Source organism: Eptatretus burgeri, chromosome 11, assembly GCF_056783735.1.
Source record: "Eptatretus burgeri isolate ZD-2024b chromosome 11, Ebu_testis_v1, whole genome shotgun sequence".
Lineage (NCBI taxonomy): Eukaryota > Metazoa > Chordata > Myxini > Myxiniformes > Myxinidae > Eptatretus > Eptatretus burgeri.
In genome coordinates, this window is record NC_140971.1 from 31,762,727 (window position 1) to 31,782,728 (window position 20,002).

The 20,002-nt window shown below is 44.4% G+C and overlaps 1 protein-coding gene and 1 long non-coding RNA gene across 14 annotated transcripts in view; one reads left to right on the forward strand and one right to left on the reverse strand.

Annotated features, from left to right (window-relative positions):
- Positions 1 to 420: 420 nt before the first annotated feature.
- The window catches only part of LOC147016774 (uncharacterized), a 97,476-nt gene continuing 77,894 nt past the window's right edge, over positions 421 to 20,002 (forward strand). The window contains exons 1-3 of the long non-coding RNA XR_015049182.1: positions 421 to 576; positions 9,990 to 10,112; positions 11,595 to 11,648. This is a non-coding gene — a long non-coding RNA (uncharacterized LOC147016774). The remainder of the gene's footprint in view (positions 577 to 9,989; positions 10,113 to 11,594; positions 11,649 to 20,002) is intronic.
- Positions 7,617 to 20,002, reverse strand: part of LOC147016775 (neuronal acetylcholine receptor subunit alpha-7-like) — a 103,939-nt gene continuing 91,553 nt past the window's right edge. For 10 of the 13 annotated variants that reach the window (XM_085845763.1, XM_085845760.1, XM_085845761.1 and 7 more), the window contains 5 exons: positions 11,574 to 11,768; positions 10,896 to 10,982; positions 10,619 to 10,728; positions 10,009 to 10,098; positions 7,617 to 8,917 (listed from right to left, as the gene is read on the reverse strand). In XM_085845763.1, the coding sequence (XP_085701889.1) occupies positions 8,375 to 8,917; positions 10,009 to 10,098; positions 10,619 to 10,728; positions 10,896 to 10,982; positions 11,574 to 11,768 (1,025 nt within the window). In that variant the 3' untranslated portion in view covers positions 7,617 to 8,374. The remainder of the gene's footprint in view (positions 8,918 to 10,008; positions 10,099 to 10,618; positions 10,729 to 10,895; positions 10,983 to 11,573; positions 11,769 to 20,002) is intronic. The other 3 variants (XM_085845759.1, XM_085845756.1, XM_085845758.1) reach the window with 3 other exon arrangements.

Sequence of the window (20,002 nt, forward strand, 5' to 3'; positions counted from 1 at the left end):
TGCCAGAGAGATTTCCAGACAAAATGCTTCATCTGATAATTGGAGAGTTGGATAGTCTGTATTTGCCATTGTCCTCTCAATGGTCGTAATCATGATTAGACCCAAAATTAAGGGTCATTATTACTCCCAAAATTGTACTTTAAAGTACAGTATTCAATGGGTTCAAACAATTCGAGGAATGAGATAATTATCTTCCGATTATATATATATAATTCGGATTATAATCGGAATAGTCCAAGAAATGCCGGTTTTATTTATTATTCAATGTAGAATTGTATGACATGGACTCTAAAGAGTGTGGGACCCTGGTGTGTATGAATGTTAAAAGAAGACGCCAATAAGTTTGTGCTGTAGTATCGCCTTGGCAGAGCTGAGCTTCGGGGCTGTATGCAATGACGTTTGTCAATCAATTAGTAGAGTCGCATGGCGTCTCATATGCCTGAGTTAACCCATCTACCGTCCTCCTATTTATGATTAACCCCCTCCTCCTCCAGATTCAAAACCTACGATCAAACCGCGCCGTTCTGTTACGCCTGGTTCGACTGGCACGGAATCAGCAAGAGCTACTTATGAAAGGTACTTGAACATACCATGGCATATAAAGAATGAAATAGAAAATGAATGATGAAATGTAAAAGAATGAACGCTGTAAGTGTGTAGAAGGGCTGCCTGCTGGAATGACAGTTAAATTCAGTCCGACGCCGTTGACTACCTGGGCATTGACACTTGATCTCAGAGGTAAGTTGGGTCGATTAATTTCTTCCATTCGTGAGTGGAGGATAATTTTGATGTTCGAGAGCTAGTTTTGTATTTGATGCTGATTAATCATTGCTGGACTGATTTAAAACCAGTAGAGAGCGCTGCATATCAGAGTGCATTATCTTTTGGCGAAGAGGTTAGGGGGGTTGGTCAGATTTAATTTGTAGACTTCTGCTTTCACGGCTATATTTAAATGATGCTCAAAAAAAGATTTTAAATGTGGGATGTAGTTATGTCAAGAGAAAGTAATGAAGTACCATGCAGGAAAGTTTAGTAAATTATTATTTTAAATTACTAAATGAAATGAATGCTGAAGTTCAAAGAACACATTAGTGCAGTTGTCCCATTTGCAACATGATCATGTTTTACATCTCATAGTATATCTATCAAGAGAAGGGATTTATTTGTGATTCAATAAACCCTTGACAACACACCCTCTGTCCATCTATGAATATGGAGACTGGACGATGCTCTGGGATCAGTTATTGAATGTCTTTATTTTCACTATTGGACCCCACGCTCGAGGAGTCTCAGCCAAGGAAAGGAAGCTCTAATTGGTCTCAAGTCCAAAAGTAGGATTGTTCAGGATGGCAAAGTGACTCGCACTTTCCTCATGGTTTGCAGGCAACCTCATTTCTGATGGGATGATGTAGAGGGAATGGATTTACCTTTCAACCATCTATTCTGGGTTTGACTTTGTCCGGTTTGGGGTAATTCACAGGCAGGGTGATGTACCACAAAGTGCCTCGTTTTCGCATGGACGTTAATCCGGTGTCCCATCTGCTAGCATTAGTTGGTGGAGATTTAACATCCCACGGTGTCATTTCACGAAGAGTATTTGAGTTATCGCCGGCATCCTGAAGAAATTACAAATTTTTACTCCGACCAGTTCTAGTCGAACGTCAGGCCTGGTTTATGAAAAACTTCAGCCAAAAATATTCCCCAGCTGACCCCACAAGAAGGTGGAAATAATAGGGGCTGTTAAAGAAATATGAGTGGTCGCAGGAAACCTGATATGCGATTTTTGTTTTCTTTAACACAAACACTGCATAATACAGTGTGGCTGAAGCCATATCCAATCCAAAAATAACAATGAGTGGTTGAGTGTGCAAGGCCTTGTTTCAATGTCCTTACAAGTGTGGGTTCAATTTCCATGGTAGCTCAGATGTGGAAGCAATGGCAAACTACCCAGTGTATTCTATTTCCTTGAAACCACCTCAGTATAACCAATACTCTCTGATAGAGTGCAGTGTATTGGGGATCCCCCATATACAGGGTGTTTCAAAAAGAGTGATGCAAAGTTAAATGTTTATTTACAAAGAAACAGAAACCTCAGGAAGATGAACCAAACATTTCTTGAAAGCTTATGACATGTTATTTTATATCACTGATTGCTATTGCAGTAAGTCACTGCTAGAATTAGTGAGAGCCCAAGGTCTGAAATTGGCATTCACGCAAAATCCTTGTGATTGACGTTCTCGATGTGTGCCCCTCTGTGGTTCAGACAGACATTGATCCTGACTCCAAAATTGTGTTCAACTTTCCTATAGGTCTCATGTGGTACTGCCTGGAGGTAGCGTGACACCTCCTGCTTCAGATCGTCCACTGTAGCAGGGCGGTTGGCGTATACAGAGCCCTTGACAGCCCCCCAGAACCAGTAGTCCAGAGGGTTCAAGTCTGGGCTATGGGGTGCCCAGTCATGTGCAGTACCCAGGGCAACGAGGTGGTTTCTGAAGAGGTGCCGCTGGAAAGTTATGGTGTCACCAGCTGTATGCAGGAGTGCACCATCCTGCATAAACCAGGTCATGCTGAGCTGGTTTGGGGTGACCTTTTGGGCTAGATCATTATGGAACCTCTGGAGCATGGCTCAGTAGAGCTCACTGTTGATCATCACCATCCTGCTGTTGTCATTCTCAAACCAGTAAGGCACTAACATTCCCTTTCTGGCATTGAAGGCGCAGAAGCACGTGACCTTTGGCCCTTTCAAGTACCTTTCAGTGATCTCCTCAGGTGGTTCTGCCCCCCAGAAAATGTTGCTGTGGTTGTTGATGGCACCATTCAAGTGGAAATAGGCTTCATCACTGGACCAGATCAGGCTGATCCAGTTTGGGTACCGCTCCATCCTGTCACTGAGCCAATTGCACTTATCAATCTCCTCATGTCATCTTGACTCAGTTTATGCCTAATAGAGATGATGTATGGGAAAACCTTCAGTTCCTTAGTGAAGATACACCAGACTGATGTTGGTTTGATGCCTCGCTCCCGGGAGTGCCAACGATGGGACTTCTTGGGACTGTCCACTGCAGAATCCTGCACGGTGTCGATGTTGGCTTGCCTCTTGGGTACTGATGCTGCCCTGCCACTGTTGCCCTTGCTCCGGTTGGGCATTGTACTCTTGTGCTCAAAATGTTTCGTCAAATAGCACAATTTGTGGGTCCATCATGTGTTCTGAGGTTGTATTCCCAGCAGAACCTCCGGCAGGTGTCTACATATGATTTACTCTCATACCACAGAGCCACCACTTTTGTCTTCTGCTTCACAGTCAATGACATAGTTGAACTACGGGGATAGAAATCCCAGGGAACAAATACCACGATAACATCACCAAATCCTGAAAAGGAAAATAGAATCGGTCAACAAAACAAAGAAATGGCAGGAAGGCAAAGTTGTATCAATATTTTTGAAACACCCTGTACTATACTCTGTGATGTGATGTGATGTAAACACCCTGTACTATACTCAATCATCTGTGATGACCTTTCAAAATCAGAATGTTATTATTTTTTTCCCTTCTGGCTACAAACGGCTAACCAGACTAATGTTTTAACTCGGCATGCGTCACAAAAACATGTTGAGGTAGCTTAAAGCATCTTCTTTGCTGAAACAGTTGATAAGTCTCAGCCGCAGCTTGACTAAATTGGAAGCAGATTTTTCAACAAGAAGTCTTTATTCATCAAGTTAACATTGAACAGTGATGGGTAATACATCAGGAACACTTGGAACTTTTTGGGGTTTTTTTGCAAGCTCATAATATAACCAAAATTCTTCATGACGATTATACAAAAAAAAAGATCTAAAACAAGTGGAGTGACATTCAAATTACACTGCCCCCATGCCACATAAATAAATAACATATCCTCCAGCGCGCGACATTGCCGGGGCACCTTCTCAGTCACAGAGGTGCCTTCTCAGTATGAATTGGAGAGAAAGATGTACAATAATTGATTGATTAATTGCGTAATTAAAATAAAAAAATAATAATCGTAAAAGAATTAATTTCTTAATCAATTGGGGAATAGCATACCAAAACCAACACCGTTTCATCCGAATCTAACTTTTTTAATTAGTAAAAAGTACTTAATATGGAAAATTAAATAGTTAATCCATTAAATTATTAATCAATAAATCAAAAATACCCTTCGTAGCCAAATCACTTGGTCACAGTAATGTCTAAATATCAGCTTCCTATCTCAAAGGATAGTTGAGATATTGCTAGGGCAAACAAACAAGAAAGCAAGAATAACAAATGGAGTGAAAACTGAGTACGCCCTTTTGGCGCGCGTCATCGCAGGTGCCTGGAGATGGGATAATGGAGATGGGATGGAGATGGGAGATGCCCCGGAAGGGGCAGTGCACAACAAATAATTTTTAAAAAGGATATCATTATACTTAAACATTTTTATACACCATATCCTCACCAGTGATGAGAATTTACAGGTACACTGCATTGATGATGCTCCGAAAACATTGCAGTTACAGTATTGTTTGAGTCACGCGTCTTAGACAATGTTCATGCCACTAGAGCAGATATGCGACAAAAATATCTCCACGCTCCACGTCCGCTGGGTTAATTTGGTGTGAATTGGCGTTTCAGGACACACAACCTCGGAGAATCTGCTGACAAAATTGGCCGAGCGAGCCTGCCAGTGATCCGCTTTTAAAGTGCTTTAGCACGAACCAAATCTGCCCAATTCTGCTAAATGCTCTGGAGCCCACTGCTGACAACCACACAATGTTTCATCAAAATGGATTTATTAACAAGGAGGAAAGGAATGTGTGGGTGGGTAAGTGTATTGGATATGAGAGGGGGGGGGGGTATTGGAAGAATAACACATCCACACAGTGGTGATCATCGTCAGTAACAATTGATAATAAATCAATAATAAATGCGCACCCGAAATCACATTGACAACATGTATGCTTTATCTCTTGCACATGGGGAAACAAGGTACGAATAAAAGAGCCTATAACATAGAGAGAGATGGTGGTCTTCGTTCGGGTTCAGCAGACTGACATAGGTCTTGACCATGTTGTGTCCTGCATGCTATTACCAGCACACACACTAGCTCCACAACGAAGGTCCCAGGACAAACCAAGCACAAACCCAGGCAACCGAACCACCAAGCAGCAGGCAGCAACCTTGAAGCAGCAGGAACCACAATAAGAGAGCTATAGCGTGCATTCTGTATGATTAGATTGCATTCCACTGTGCACACCCAACACCATTGTTGACATGCCCAACAGATAATGATGTATGGGCTGCGCTGATGGACTGGCAAGTCAGGGAAATCCCACATATTGGACAGCTGGTGATTGATGGCTTGACTTCCAGCCCTTCAATGGCCTGAAAATGACAGGTGGTGACCTTTGGCCGAATTTCCACCATGCTGATTGGCTGCTGAGAATGGAAAATTACACAGAAACCAATGGACAGCAGGGTAGTTTTAAGATTGCAGGAAGGCATGGGAAAGGCGGGGTGACCAAGAGTCATGGTGTCTCTCGAGCTGCAGCCTGCCTCCAGTGGACCGGTCTACTGCTTGCAGTGACCGGTCTATGGTACGGTCGGGCTTATGGGGACAGGTCGCTCCCAAGAGATGTGTGGTACTACCACTGCATCTCAGAAGAAGGTCACCCTTATACACTTGTTCTACTCTCCCCTTCCCCCCAGCATCTCCACGATGCTTGTGATCCACTGCATGTGGCATGGCCCTCTTAAGGGAGTTAGTGGAGGTCGGCGACAGGCATTTCGTCGGCAACTGCAGACTCTTGACCTGGGTTGGCCTCGCTGTACGTTGTTAACTGCTGTGTCTTTGCAAACTTTGTGCCACTGACACAGCAATTTCAGTGAGCACTGTGCCCAATACTCTTCCAGGCAGATGGTCTTGCCCACCATGCCAGTTGTACAGATCCGATGGACTGCATCTGGCCGCTGGGCTGGCGTTCGTTGCAAGTGACCTCAAGCGAGCCCGTATTGGGAGGCCTTGTGGTCCCAAACTGCTACGGACATCCACTCCGGTGGTCAAGAGTTTCAGTCGATCGCTTCTACGCCGTGGTGATCAACACCTGACACACGGTGGAGTATGCAGAGGGTGGAAGGGGTGAGGACAATGGGCCAGGGTGATTGGACCCTAGTGGAGGAGGCGTCAAGCTGGCGCTGACCCCTTCCCATGGTTCCTTACAGACACTTGTGTGGGGGACTAAATCTTTCTTAACATATGCTCAATGCATTTTATTATTTGTTTATATTATTATATATTTATTTATTTACATCACACTTATTCTAACATGTATTATGAAGTAACTATTCTAATATATCCCCCATTTTACCCCTAGACAAGATCTTAAACTTTTTTAACACGATATTGATCAACTCATGTTCTCCATTACTCTTTGTACAGCATTTTCAAAATGTGAAATCTCATATCCATGCATAATATTTGAGTAGTTGACATTTGCATCTGCTAGATATGTGAGTTTGTGGAGCACGACTCTTGGGAATTGCTGTAAGTGCAGCTGTGATGCTGATGCACTGCCCCTCGTAGGTTAGAGCAGGAATTTGGAAAGTGACCAAAGTGTCTGCGATAGCTCGCCGACTTTTCATGGACACTATGGGATCATTAACATTCACCAACTCGTGCTGGCAGATGGGTTTCCCAGTTTAACGTCCCTCCGATGGACAGCACACACGTTCATTAATCACCCCGATTACAAACACACGAGGATGACAGTTTATAGTTGGCCTGAGATTTGAACCGCTGCTCGGCATCTCCGAGGCAAGTATGCATACCCCCAAGTTATCTTGCCAGATGAATGCATGTTGCAACTACGTTTAAAACTATATTTTGAACAAACATATTCTGCCTTGGAAAGATTGAGGATGACATCAATCTATCATCGCTCTGAAAAATGAACCCAGGCTGGACAGGACAAAGGCAAGTAAAACTACCTCCAGAGTTAACATGTGAATCTAATGTTATCATTGTATTTCCATGAATAATCTACTTCGGTGTTTCAACTGGGTATCCACAAAGTTTCCCCGAACATTAAAAAAGCACATCATTGATGGTAATCCATTGCTTGATTTTCATAATAATTTAATGTAAACCAGACCAGACTTCGTGTGATGGTTCGAGCGTCTGCTCTGAGTCTGGGAGGTCAGTGGTTAAAACCCCAGCCAATTCATACCAAAGACTTTTAAAATGGAAGATGCTGCTTTCCTTGCTTGACGGTCAGCATTTATAAAAGGACTAGCAGGTAACCCGGTTCCACCGGGATGTTGTCAGGGAATTAATTCCCAATAGAGTGGAGAATATTTAGGGAGTTTGTGATGAATGTCCTTTGACAGCATAGTTGTCACCAACTGTTAAGACTGATAAGGTTTCTCCGTGAAGTAAATCGATGAAAAGGTATTTAAACGTTGGACGGAATTGAATCATTAGTTTGTGGTTATATTATTTATTACTTTGGATTGGTGTACGAACCAGCGACTCTGAGCCTATACACCACCCATGTATGCAACCTCGCCACAAAATTGCACACAACTCGAAATTGCATGAATATTGATGTGTGTGTGTGTGTGTGTGTGTGTGTGTGTGTGTGTGTGTGTGTGTGTGTGTGTGTGTGTGTGTGTGTGTGTGTGTGTGTGTGTTTGTTTGTGTGTGTGTGTGTGTGTGTGTGTGTGTGTGTGTGTGTGTGTGTGTGTGTGTGTGTGTGTGTCAGCTCCACTACAAGCCTTATATCCTGTTTAAAAAAATAAAAAAACAACACAATCCTGGGTTATATTTGTGACTGTATAACTTTCATGCCATCAAAACAGTGGCTCAATTCTTTCAAATGCTTGTGGAATGAAGAAAAGCATAACCAGCAACTGGATGATGCCACAAGAAACGGAGTTTAGATACGGTGGTGAAAGTCAGATTTGCCTTTAATATGGGGATATGCAAGCAGCAGGAAAAAAATATTTAAATACCTCTTAGGGCGACGAGGGGAAGCACAAGAAATGAGGCACCAACCCCAATTCATTAATACAGCACTTTTTGGTAGTAGGTCATGGTAGTGAGATGAATAAATTTCTCTCTCCTTCCACCACCCCTGAGAAATTGACTTTTACACTAATACAAGTCTGATCATTAAAATCATGATAACATTCATGTATGGTTATTTTGAAGATTATGACATCTCACACGACTGTAGATGTCTCGCATGAATGTAAATGTATAATTGACATCCTTGAACACACATCATGCATAAATTGCCAACTTTCTCAGACCAAGCACAAAAACATACTGCCTGGTGAACCTGTACTTGGGATTATCAGCTACACAGAAACTTTTCCTCAAGCAAAATCCTTAGCGATGGCAGTGGCAAAGTTAGGTGCCGAGATCAACATGGCAACTGTGCAAACGACGGTGAATATAGAGAACGTTACAAGGCAGAGACGGTCAATAATCGCTGCAGCAAACTGCCATTCAGCCTTGGTTTCCTCACCCCGCTCCTGCTCACGCATTCTCTCTGCCAGGAATGCAACATCCTCTGATATCTGCTCAGCTCCTTCAGTACAGAGATGCTCGGCTCCAATGTTTCTGGTTCGAATACCATGAAAACTGTCAGCTGACCCACAGTCAATCTCTCTAGTTCCTGTCATATATTTCCTTTCATCTTTCCTATAGCCCTTCAAACCTCCATCTTTACCATTGCTTTTAATATTGAAGACACAAGGTGGTAGTGGTGGGGAGCTTGCCGAGGAGCTGGTAGGGTGTTGTCCAAGTGTGAAACAATTGTGATCATGTGGGTTTTGTGCGTAGGTTTGGTTGAGTGTCTTGAAAGAGGGATAGGAGTTTGTGTTCAAATGGTTTCCACCAAGCCATGGAAAGGGAGGCTGTAGAAAGAAAGCAAGGGAAAAGTATAATTAAAATGATTGGTTGAGGGAGTTGTTGAAAGTCTCACAGTGAGTTTTTGCTCCCAAAATAAATGATTAGCAACAGCATAAATGCCAATTTTTGACGCAGAGCATGATGAGCATTTGACCTTTCATTCCATTTCAGAATGATTGAGCTAGTCGAATTCGTACTACTTCCATTTGCATCCATGGTAAAGGGACGAAAAAGTAGAATGAATAATGTTAATGATGGAAGGAAATGTGGGGAGGAGCAGAGCAGGTGAAGGATATCAACTTTGGAAGGAAAGAAATCCTAATATAGTACGTGTTGAATAGATGTTAAAAATGACTGGATACTGGAGGCAGAAAAAAAAATCCGACAACACAGTTTGAAAGATGCGCGCGCGCGCGCGCGCGCACACACACACACACACACACACACACACACACACACACACACACACACACACACACACACACACACACACACACACACACACACACACACACACACACACACACACACACACACACACACACACACACACACACACACACACACACTGTAGTGGGTACCAGGGAAGCAATTGTGCCACACCAACAGGAAATGCTTGCCCCACATTAACATGTCTATGGTACACAAAACAGATCTGGGATAGCAGGACCAATTTCAATTTTTTTTAATGTAGATTTAAATTATCTTCATCGTGTTGGCTGCAGTACAATCCTTCAGAGAAGTAAGGGGGCTGCACCTCTGCTAAGCTCATGCCTAATATGCAGAGCCTATGCAACTAACTGTTCAGCCAGAAAATCCTTTTTATATATTCCAAAGTTGATAGTAAAGCATGTGGCATCAGATTGTTATTGAAAAAATATATATATATATATATATATATATATATATATATATATATATATATATATATATATAAAAATCTACATATATATAACTAAATATATATGTGTGTGTATCAATTATTACTTGAGAATATTTAAATTATATCTCCAACTTTTCAAAGGAGGCGCAAGCATCGTTTGATGTCCTTAACCACCTGATTTCACATCCATACAGGACATTTGACACAACGCACCAGGTGTCCCATCGGGCGGAGGATGTGCTGCTGGTTGGGTCTGCGCATTCTCAAGAACCAGGCACACCAATGGAGCAAAAACATCCGAGTCTGCAGGACAAATGGTGGTTCAAATAAGTTTTGATTTGTTTGAAATGCATAAGCAGGCCCTGTCTGAACAACTTGAATTGTCCACTGGCTCTTAACATTCTTGTAATTCATACAAGGAACACCGTTGTCTTTGAATAATTACCTCCACCACCGAAGGTGGAAGGAGGTCATGTTTTCTCCCCTATGTTGTCTGTGAGTGGGATATCTCAAAAAGTTATGGACGGGTTCTTACAAAACTAGGTCGATGAGTTGGGTAGGTGACAATAACAAGCCGATTTGATTTGGGTTAAGGTCCGGATCCAGATCCGGCCCATCAGTGGGATACAAAACGTCAAATGTTCAGCCTGGCGGAGGTGTGCGCTCTCCCGAGTGCCATTCTAGTTTGTTCTGCAGTGACATGTGTACAAACTCCTCCATGAGCCTTCGACACTATAGAAAAGAAGCCTCCACATAGGTAAACCAAGTTAAACCTGCACAAAACGGTTTTATAAAAACCCACAAGGAATCCCAAACCGCTTACCCATTGTGGCATTGCTGTGCCATTTGGCTCTTGGTGGTGGTACCGCAGCACTACCACTGTGGCTACTACAGACATGCCCACGATGATCATGGTACAAGCAAAATACTGCGCTATGGAAATAAAAACAAACAAACAAGAATCCATTATTATCAGTGAAAGGATGAATAATCGAAATTATTGTGAAATACACAGCCACCATGTCTCAACTCCATACAACATGGTTATCAAAAAAGTGAGGCATTGAATCAGTGTTGTCGATTGACAGAATTGCACTGACCTATAAGAGGAACAGAATCAGACGTAGCCGGCATTATCTCCGCCACAAGCAACATGAACACCGTAAGTGAAAGGAGCACAGTAATGCCTGTAAGGTTTAAGTGGGGGAAGAGGGTATGAGTGTGTGGGAAGAATGTCTTAATGGTTGCCATTAAAGGAACCTGGGATGGATCGGTACACCGCGTGTGTTGGGACAGACCCTCTTCCAGCTGTTCTTGGCCAAGTGCCAATGTGTTGTTAATGATATCAAGTGCCAGCAAATTGACACTTACAAACATCGTGATGTAAATGCCAATGTGTTGGCACTTCATATCACTAGCAAGGAACGTAGACTACCAATGTACCCTGTGGACAAATGCACCTAAGTTTTCCCTATAAATGTCAAATCATCATCACAGTTGTATTCATCGTCATTGTTGGTGAAAATATTCATCATCGTGCTTGCCACAATCATCAAAATATGCAAATTAGAATGTTTTCAATGCATCTTCAGTTGCAATAATAAACAATCTGTTAACTAGAGGCACATGTTATTAGGTGGGGGCAGGGTCAGACCAGTTTGTGTGTGTTTGTACGCAAGTTTGGGGATGGGGCGGGAAGGAGGAAATTGGAAATATTGCCCAAGCAGTTGTGTATAACGATGTGAAACCGTGTAACATGAAGGTAGACAGAGACTAACCAAGTGATATTTTTTCTCCAGACTCTGCTGGGAGAAGGAAGACGAAGAGGGACAGGCTAGAGATGAGGACACAAGGTACCAGGAGATTGAGTGCGTAGTAAAGTGTGCGGCGTCGGATTGTTATTGTAAAAGTGATGTCTGGGTAAGGAGCAGCACAGCAGTCGTAAAAGACCAGGTTTAGCTTTCCTGGAACACCTGAAAAGTGACGGACCAAAGAAAAAGTACTTCCTGCTCCATGGTATTTTCTTATTAACTACATGTATATGGAGTAATATATCAATTACGAACATGTAGTCACTCTTCCACAAAGTCACCACACCTTTATGCAAGTATGGATCCACCATTCAGCTTGTGGGGCTGTATTCCACCCACACCCAATTTTCTTGAAATTGTGACATTACCCCCCACCGACACCCATCCCCTCCTTTTCTCCAGAAGTCAACAATCCATGCAGCCAAATATTGTACTTGCTGTACCACCAGAGATTAAGCTATTCAGAAAAAGAAAATTCTGACACCAAAGTAAGTAAACATCTTTCTGGTAACAAAACAGACACACTAGGTTTTCTTTACATCAGGGTTTTTGTGTACAAAATCTAGGCTTGTGCAAAAGCGAGGAGACAGAGTAGAATGGCAACGTACTGTCAATGCGAGCATACAATAACCAAGGGAAAGAACGAATAAGAAACATTGGAGAGAGGAAGGGAGGAAGCTCTTCAGTTGGGTTCGGTAGGTGTAATGAGGGTAGAAAAGATTGCAGGTAATGAACATGAGATAGTGGTGTACTGCTTGGATGAAGCCGGCGAGGGAAGATTGCAATTACACTGTCTTGTGAAGGTGGTTCCACAAATGGGAGAAAAGAGAAACAAAAGAGTGAAGATATACAATGTGCCTGAATTTTGTGAGTGTAACCAAGTGGGCATTACTGGAAGAGCAAGTGCATCCTCAAGGAGGAACTGGGGAGATTCAGAGAGTGGAGAGGGCAGAGGGAGTTAGAGCAGAGGAGAAGTGGTTAAAAAAAGTGAAGCCATCACTCAGTCTGTGATGTGACAACATTGAGCCTTGTGCATCAGCCTCATTGTAAGAGATGCCAACGATATTGGATGTCAAACCAACTTAGAAAGCATTACTCTAACTATGGTTAAGGGACAGATCGGTGGTCTCCGTCTTACACAGTGCAACCGTACCATATTCTGCTCCAACGTTGCAATTGCTGTCCCTGTCAGTACACATACTCCATATGACATCCTTGAGAGGACCCGGACACAGGGGTAAATGTAAGCGACTTGAGCCGATGGACCAAGCTATTCTTACCCAATTCTAGCTATGTATACCCCCCCCCCACCACCACCACCACCTCCCTTCCATGTAACACAGCCCCTCCCTAAAACCTTAGGCTCTTGCAACGGTTCCCCATCAGGAAACCCAACATTCCAACATTCACACTTGCAGACACACACCAAATTACCTTATCCACTAAATTAAAGAAAGCTGTGGGAAGCGAGCCGTAGCTACCTTACCTGTACTTTCTTGTCGTGATACAGTACCCTCCTTTCTTTCAATAAAATTCACAAAATTATAATACTCAAAAGTGAGGTGAATTTCAACCCTCGACTTATTGTGTCTTCTTCAGGTGTTCCACGGGTGGGGAGAGAGGATGGCAAAAACACAAAACACAACAAGGCAGGCCCACCTTTTTCAACAATTTCAACTTAACAAACTATAAATCCCATATATTGAGCACACCCCCAATGGATATCACCTGCTACAGCAGTCAACTGAGTCCAAATACAGCAACAAATGTCAAATCTACTGAGCCAATGTTGTGGCCTATCTGCCCTTCAGAGCACTTGTAAAGTCAAATATGACTGAGTGGAGCATTCACAAATAACCATATATACGTCATTACCCCGGACCAGATACGTTGTGTTTTACTGTTTTATTACCTCCGCCACCGAAGGTGAAGGAGGTTATGTTTTCACCCCTTTCTGTCTGCTTGTTTGTGTACAGGTTGTCTACGGATCTCAAAGTATCTCAAAAAGTTGTCTACGGATCCGGACGAAATTTGGTGGACAGGTTCAGTATGTGACAAGGATGAACGAACTGATTAGATTTTGGTGTCGACTAGAATCTGGATCCGACTACTAGAATTTTTTAAGTGATTTTTCACCATGAAGAGATTGAGCTAAAAATGATATATAGCATGATATCTCAAAAATTTGTCTACGGATTCGGACGAAACTTGGTGGACAGGTTGGGTGTGTCGCAAGAACAAATTGATTCGATTTTGGTAAAGATCCGAATCCAGATCTGGATACGAGAATTATTTAATTTTTAAAATGATTCTTCACCATTGAGAGATTGGACCAAAAATGATACAGAACTGTATAGCATGATATTTCAAAAATGTATTGGGCCCGATATGTTCTCGTGGATCAGGTATTATGTGGGGGAAGTATGCGCTCCACCGAGTGCCCTTCTAGTTTTAATTCCTGTTTTGCTGGTCATGCTTTTTCGTCCAATTTTCTGTCCCAAACCATATCTTGTTTTTTTGAATTGTCGAATTAATGTCCTTGGTAAAGTCCGGCCAACTAGTGTTAGTCTGGTTGTTCTTCTGCATCCGTTTTTATTATTCATTTTATCCTACATGCCTTGTTTTCACTCCTTTTATCCCAGGTATTGTTAATTCTGATCCCTCAGCTCAATCCTTTTCCCCTCCTTGTAAAAAAAAGTACAAATAACAAATCACTCTTCTTTAATAGGAAAAAAAAACAAGGGAAAAAAAACAAACCAGGAAACTGAAACAGCACTCGGTAGAGAGCACATCTCCACCAAGCTGAACAGTTTAGGTTTTGTATCCCACTGAGAGTACGGATCTGGATTCAGACCTGAACCAAAATCTAATCAGCTTGTTCTTGTCACCTAACTAACTCATCCCCAACTTTTTGAGATATCGTTTTTGGCCCCACCTCTCAATGGTGAGGGATCACTTGTTAGATTAAAAGAATGATAATGTTACGTTTGAGGGGGGGGTATGCATTCAAAGGGTAATTAGGATGTTTAATTAGGTGTGCCATGCTGTTCGAGTGTACCAGGATCTCGATGTAATAAGTAGCAATTCAGTGGTGATAAGTTGTCTAGTAAATGTCCATTTCTTTAAGGGGGAAATGATAATTATCACGTAATTAGATAGGGATACGGGATAGGGTAAGTGTGTCTGCGTAAACCCCTTTTAGTATTCCCTGGAGGCTTGCCGTGACGTCACAGGACAGTGCTGCGGATGGCTCCGCCCCGTGATCACGATTGGCAGAAGGCGACGGCGGAGGGCCAATAAAACGGCTCGATTGGAAGTGACGAGGACTCGAGGATAAAAAGGCTCTGTTCGGGAAAAAGGGGGGAGGAAGAAGATCGGTACAGAAAAACCATTCTGGTGGAGGCTGTTGTGCTGGGAGCGTCCAGTGTTGTTGCGCTGATTCGATCCTGGTTTCATCGTGTCTCGTGGCCTTGCTGTGCCTCGTGCCTCACCTCGGTTGGCTCTGGGGTTCTGCTGGCTCGGAGTACGGGGTCGAACGGCAGGCGGACCTGCCTCCCTCTCCTGTTCGTAACTTGGCGCCAGAACTGGCTCCCTGGCGGCTGTGAGCGGACTTGGGCCGACACCAGGAGGTCGACAGCACCACACGAGCGCAACGCCAGCTCGTCCAACGCCAATCCAGGGACTGTTGCGTCACCAGCATGGGCCAGCCTGCCCACCAGGACCAGCTACGTTTTGTGTGTGTGGGTGTGTGTGTGTGTGTGTGCGTGTGTGCGTGTGTGCGTGTGTGCGTGTGTGCGTGTGTGCGTGTGTGCGTGTGTGCGTGTGTGCGTGCGTGCGTGCGTGCGTGCGTGCGTGCGTGCGTGCGTGCGTGCGTGCGTGCGTGCGTGTGTGCGTGTGTGCGTGTGTGCGTGTGTGCGTGCGTGCGTGCGTGCGTGCGTGCGTGTGTGCGTGCGTGCGTGCGTGCGTGCGTGCGTGCGTGCGTGCGTGCGTGCGTGCGTGCGTGCGTGCGTGTGCGTGTGCGTGTGCGTGTGTGTGTGTACCTGGCGCCTTAGAGGGTTTGAGATTGGTATATCCATTGGAATTGTTTGTGTTTTCCCCACGCCCGAACCCACACCACCATCCCGTCGAATCGCCCCGGATCCCTCCTCTTGCCGAGTCTTATTATTTCTGGTTAGAGAAATAAACATCATTAACTCAGTGAAAAGCGACTCGTGCCACCTTCCTCGTCCCGTTTGCGGTAGAGCGATTAGAACCGCCATCTTTGGGTGATAGAAATAAACCGCCTCCATCGTTTCGGCTCATTCTACGTTAAGGCCCGGTCACACCTTGACGTTTTAGCCAGCGATGGCAACGTATTAAAATGTATGTAAAACGCTGGCTGACGTTGAACTTTTGATGTTTTTTTTTAAGATTCGGACGTATTCATAACGAGTTGGTCGTATGCATAACATATTAGTAACGGACACAGAACGTTTCGTTGTGTTATAGATAACTTATACCAACGAATGCTGAACCTGTTGTTGGCCTACACAACCGATGCCCAACGATAGTCTAACTTCGGCATAGCGCGTTGCACGCATCGCCGACGATGTCGTGACGTAGCCTATTAAAAGGCTGACGCACAACGATTCGAATCATAACTGCCGTAGAAATGGAAGTGACAACATCGCGGTCACACCTTGGCGATCTTGCCAGCGTATGCCGACCTAAGAAAAATGTGTCTAAAACGTTGGGGGCACGTCAAATACGGTATGAGTAAGTTTGGTATACGTGAGTAGAACGCTAAAGTACGCTATCATACGTCGTAGTAAGTAGAGTACGTCAAGAAATTTTTAACATGTTCAAAATTTTACGACGTACTCGGCGTATGACACACGTTCCGCATGCGATGGGGATAAGTTGTACACACGATATGTGGACGCTTACACACGTCCACAAAGGTTATTTATAAGCTACTCATAAGTCGAAACACGTCGCGGTAATGTCTTTTTTACGCGAAACTTATTTCTAACTTGTGTTTGACGTGCTTTGAACCAATTCTTTACGTAGTCCCAACACACATCGACGTATGTAGACGTATTCCAATGACGTCTTCCGGTCGACAAAAAAAAAAAAAATGAACGTGTTTCTAGGTTACAACTGCCATATAAAGACGTGTTCCCAGCGGTTTTGGGAATTGGTATATAAAAGGGGAACCCAACAGTGTTTTCGAGTCCTTTTTGAGTCGATGTCCATGTCAGCAGTAACAGTATCAGTATCAGTATTAGTATTAGTATTAGTAGTAGTAGTTTGTTCATGTTGGCAGTAGTAGGTGGGTGTGAGGGGGAGGGTGTGGGTTATGATGGATCGTCCTTGCGTCCGCGTGTCCACGGGTAGGTTCATAGGCTGCCACTCAACGATTTAAATGGCTGCATCTCCACTATTGAAAGTAGACGCTTGCGCTCAACAATTGGATTTTTTTTTACACTCAACGACTTTTAAACGGTACCACTCAGCTAGTTTCATTGTTTACAATGAACGATTTAAATTGCTGTCACTCGCCTTTGTTTTTTTTTTGTTGTTTTTTTTTGTTTTTGACGCTGGGGTTTTGAAATTTGAAGCGTTTCTTCTGAACGTGTTAAAACGCTCAAACTCGACTATTTTAAATAGACGATGCCGATGGACAATTGGAATCATAGCCAAGCTAGACATCGAAGTGTGAACATCCTCGTCATGCCGAAGAAAAGTTTGAAGAATGCTGCAAATAAGTGTCCTGGCCGTGGCCGTGGACGCTGACGCAAGGACGATCCATTATACCGACGTCTTTCAGCCTATGAGTAACTTAAAAGTAACGTCTGTCGATGTGTGGCAACGATCGCGTAACGTGCCAACAACACGTTAATCATAGGTTAGAAATAAGTTTCGGGTACGCTAAACATTACCTCGGCGTGTCTCAACTTATGATTAACTTGCAAGTAGCATGTGTTGACGCCTGTCAACGATCGCAGACCGTGCATACAACTTGTGGCCAGCGTAGCGGAACGTGTGAGTCATACGCCGGCATATGTCGTGAAATTTCAAGCATGAAAAAATTTGAGGACAACCGAAAAGTACAACGTTTAAAGCAAGCGTACAACGACGTATGGCAGTGTTTTTCAGCGTGCTCTCAATGTTATCAAAACTTACCCATAACGTATTCAACGTGTGCCAGCGTTTTAGAAAAAAACTTCAAAAATCGGCATACGTTGGCTAAAACGTCAAGGTGTGACTGGGCCTTTAGCGGGACTGTTCAAGTCCCGTGGACGTCACATTGGTGTCAGGGTGTTGGATGTTCGAACCCCTCTAAATTATATTTGGTATCGGGAGAAATTACCAGGACTAAAATCTCGCCACGAATTGGAATATAAAATTACTGCAGAAAAGCGCGCGAGCGCGGGAAAATTTTGGCCGGGAGTTTTCAAATTATATTTAATTGGCGGCAAACGGGACTTCTGCACCATGGCGGATGTGCAGATGTTTGAGGAGGAAGGCCACATGTCTGGCAGCGAGTCGGGGGAAGGAGGGAGAGACGGGGGTAGGATTGGAACCTCCCCCATTCCAAGCGTGGACCGTGCTTCATCGCCCGTAGCGGGGCCGGCAGCGCCGGAAACCGGTGCGATGACGATCCAGACACTGTTGGAACGTTTAATAGCGGACATGACGGTACAAATGGCAAATCAATTCGTGACACAGAGGCAGATATGACGGCACAGAGGGCAGACATGACGGCACAAATGGCAGAAATGACAGATCAATTGGGGGTAATGGGGGAACAGTTGGGTGCACGGATTGATTTAATGAGGGATGAATTGGGGGAAAAGATGGAGAAAATGAAAACTGAGATGCAGGAGTGTGTGGATGTTCAATTGGGGGAAATACAAAGTAAATTTGAGGATAGATTGGAGGAAACAAAGGTAGAAATTACATTGGAGGGGGAAAATATACGAAAAAAATTGGAAGATAAAATTGATTCAACGAACATTCGGGTTGATAAAGTGGATGAAAGCCTGGAACGTCATCGTGCCTGTGTGGATGCTCGTATGTAGCTGCAAGTAGAAGAGTGGGGAGAGCTGAGGAAGCAAGGGATGAATTTGGCGGAGGAGGTAAAAGGATTGGAGCCTTGTTTGGACGAACAAGATAAAATCATGAGCCAAGATGAAGTCTTGGATAAAGGCCTGGTAGAGCCGTCTTTTGTAAGTAGAGTGTCCGAGTTGGTTGAGGAGCAGCTACAAACTCGCGACGGAGCCTTGGAGGAGGTTGTGCGGGCCCAGAAGATCCTGCGGGAAAGAGGTGAATCGGTCCATTCAACGTTTGGAACAGGAGGCAAAATTGACCCATGAGACCCTCACCACAAAACATCTTTGGCCACAGTGGGCTCCAAAATTGGATACGCAGCCACAAGGGTGTTTGATCCCTGGGCTGGATTCGGACAAAGGAGAAACTGGGAAGCGGGCCACCGTAAAAGTGATCCCTCTGGTAAATTTTGACGGGTCAGGGAGCCTTGAAGCTTTTCTGACGCAATTTGAGTGTATTTCCCGACTAAACGGGTGGAATGAGCGGGAACGTACAGGGAATTTGGTGGCAACGTTGCGGGGACCAGCCGCAGATGTGTTAAACGTGATCGCGGAGGGGATGTTGACCAGCTCCCACATTTGCGAGGCGTTGAGCTGTCGGTTTGGGTTTGCAGCGAACTGTGATCTGGTGCGGGCCCAGCTCCAGCACCGCAGATTAAAGCCAGGTGAGACAGTGCAGGAGCTGGCACAGGACAGTTACCAATCAGTTAGAATTGTGTATCAGGACCTAACAGTGGAGGCATGGGACAGACTGGCACTAGAGAAATTTCTAGCTGCTCTTCCTGACCCTGAGGTCCAAGCACTAGTGGAGCTACAGGATCCACCCACCGTGCACCGAGCGGCCGAGTGCACGGCCAGGCTGGCCTCGTGGAGTCAGCCGGGTCGGGTGCCCGAGAGGCCATCGGTGATGATCCGACAGGCGGAGATTCGGGATCAGGGAGGGGGGCTGGGAGAAATTGGCAGTACCCAAATGCTTCAGAGGATGAATCCTCCTGCTGAACCGCCAGATCTATCCGAGGTGCCCTTACATAGGTCGAGTCTGGAAATCACTGTCGGGGGTCGGGGAGACTAGATCGGGCTGAGCATATAGGGCCATGCTCGGCTGGTGAGATTGTGGGGAAGTGCCTCCTTTGGTAAAAATAGTGAATTGTGGGAAAATTGGCATGGGTTTGTAAGTTCTGCTGGGTTTTAGAGTGACAATCGGGACAGTGAGTAATTGGTAACAAAGCGGGCACAAGTGGCTGTCCAATGGCTGGTGCATGGATCGGGTGAGGAGAAGTGCTGTGTGAGTTGTTTCAAGTTAAG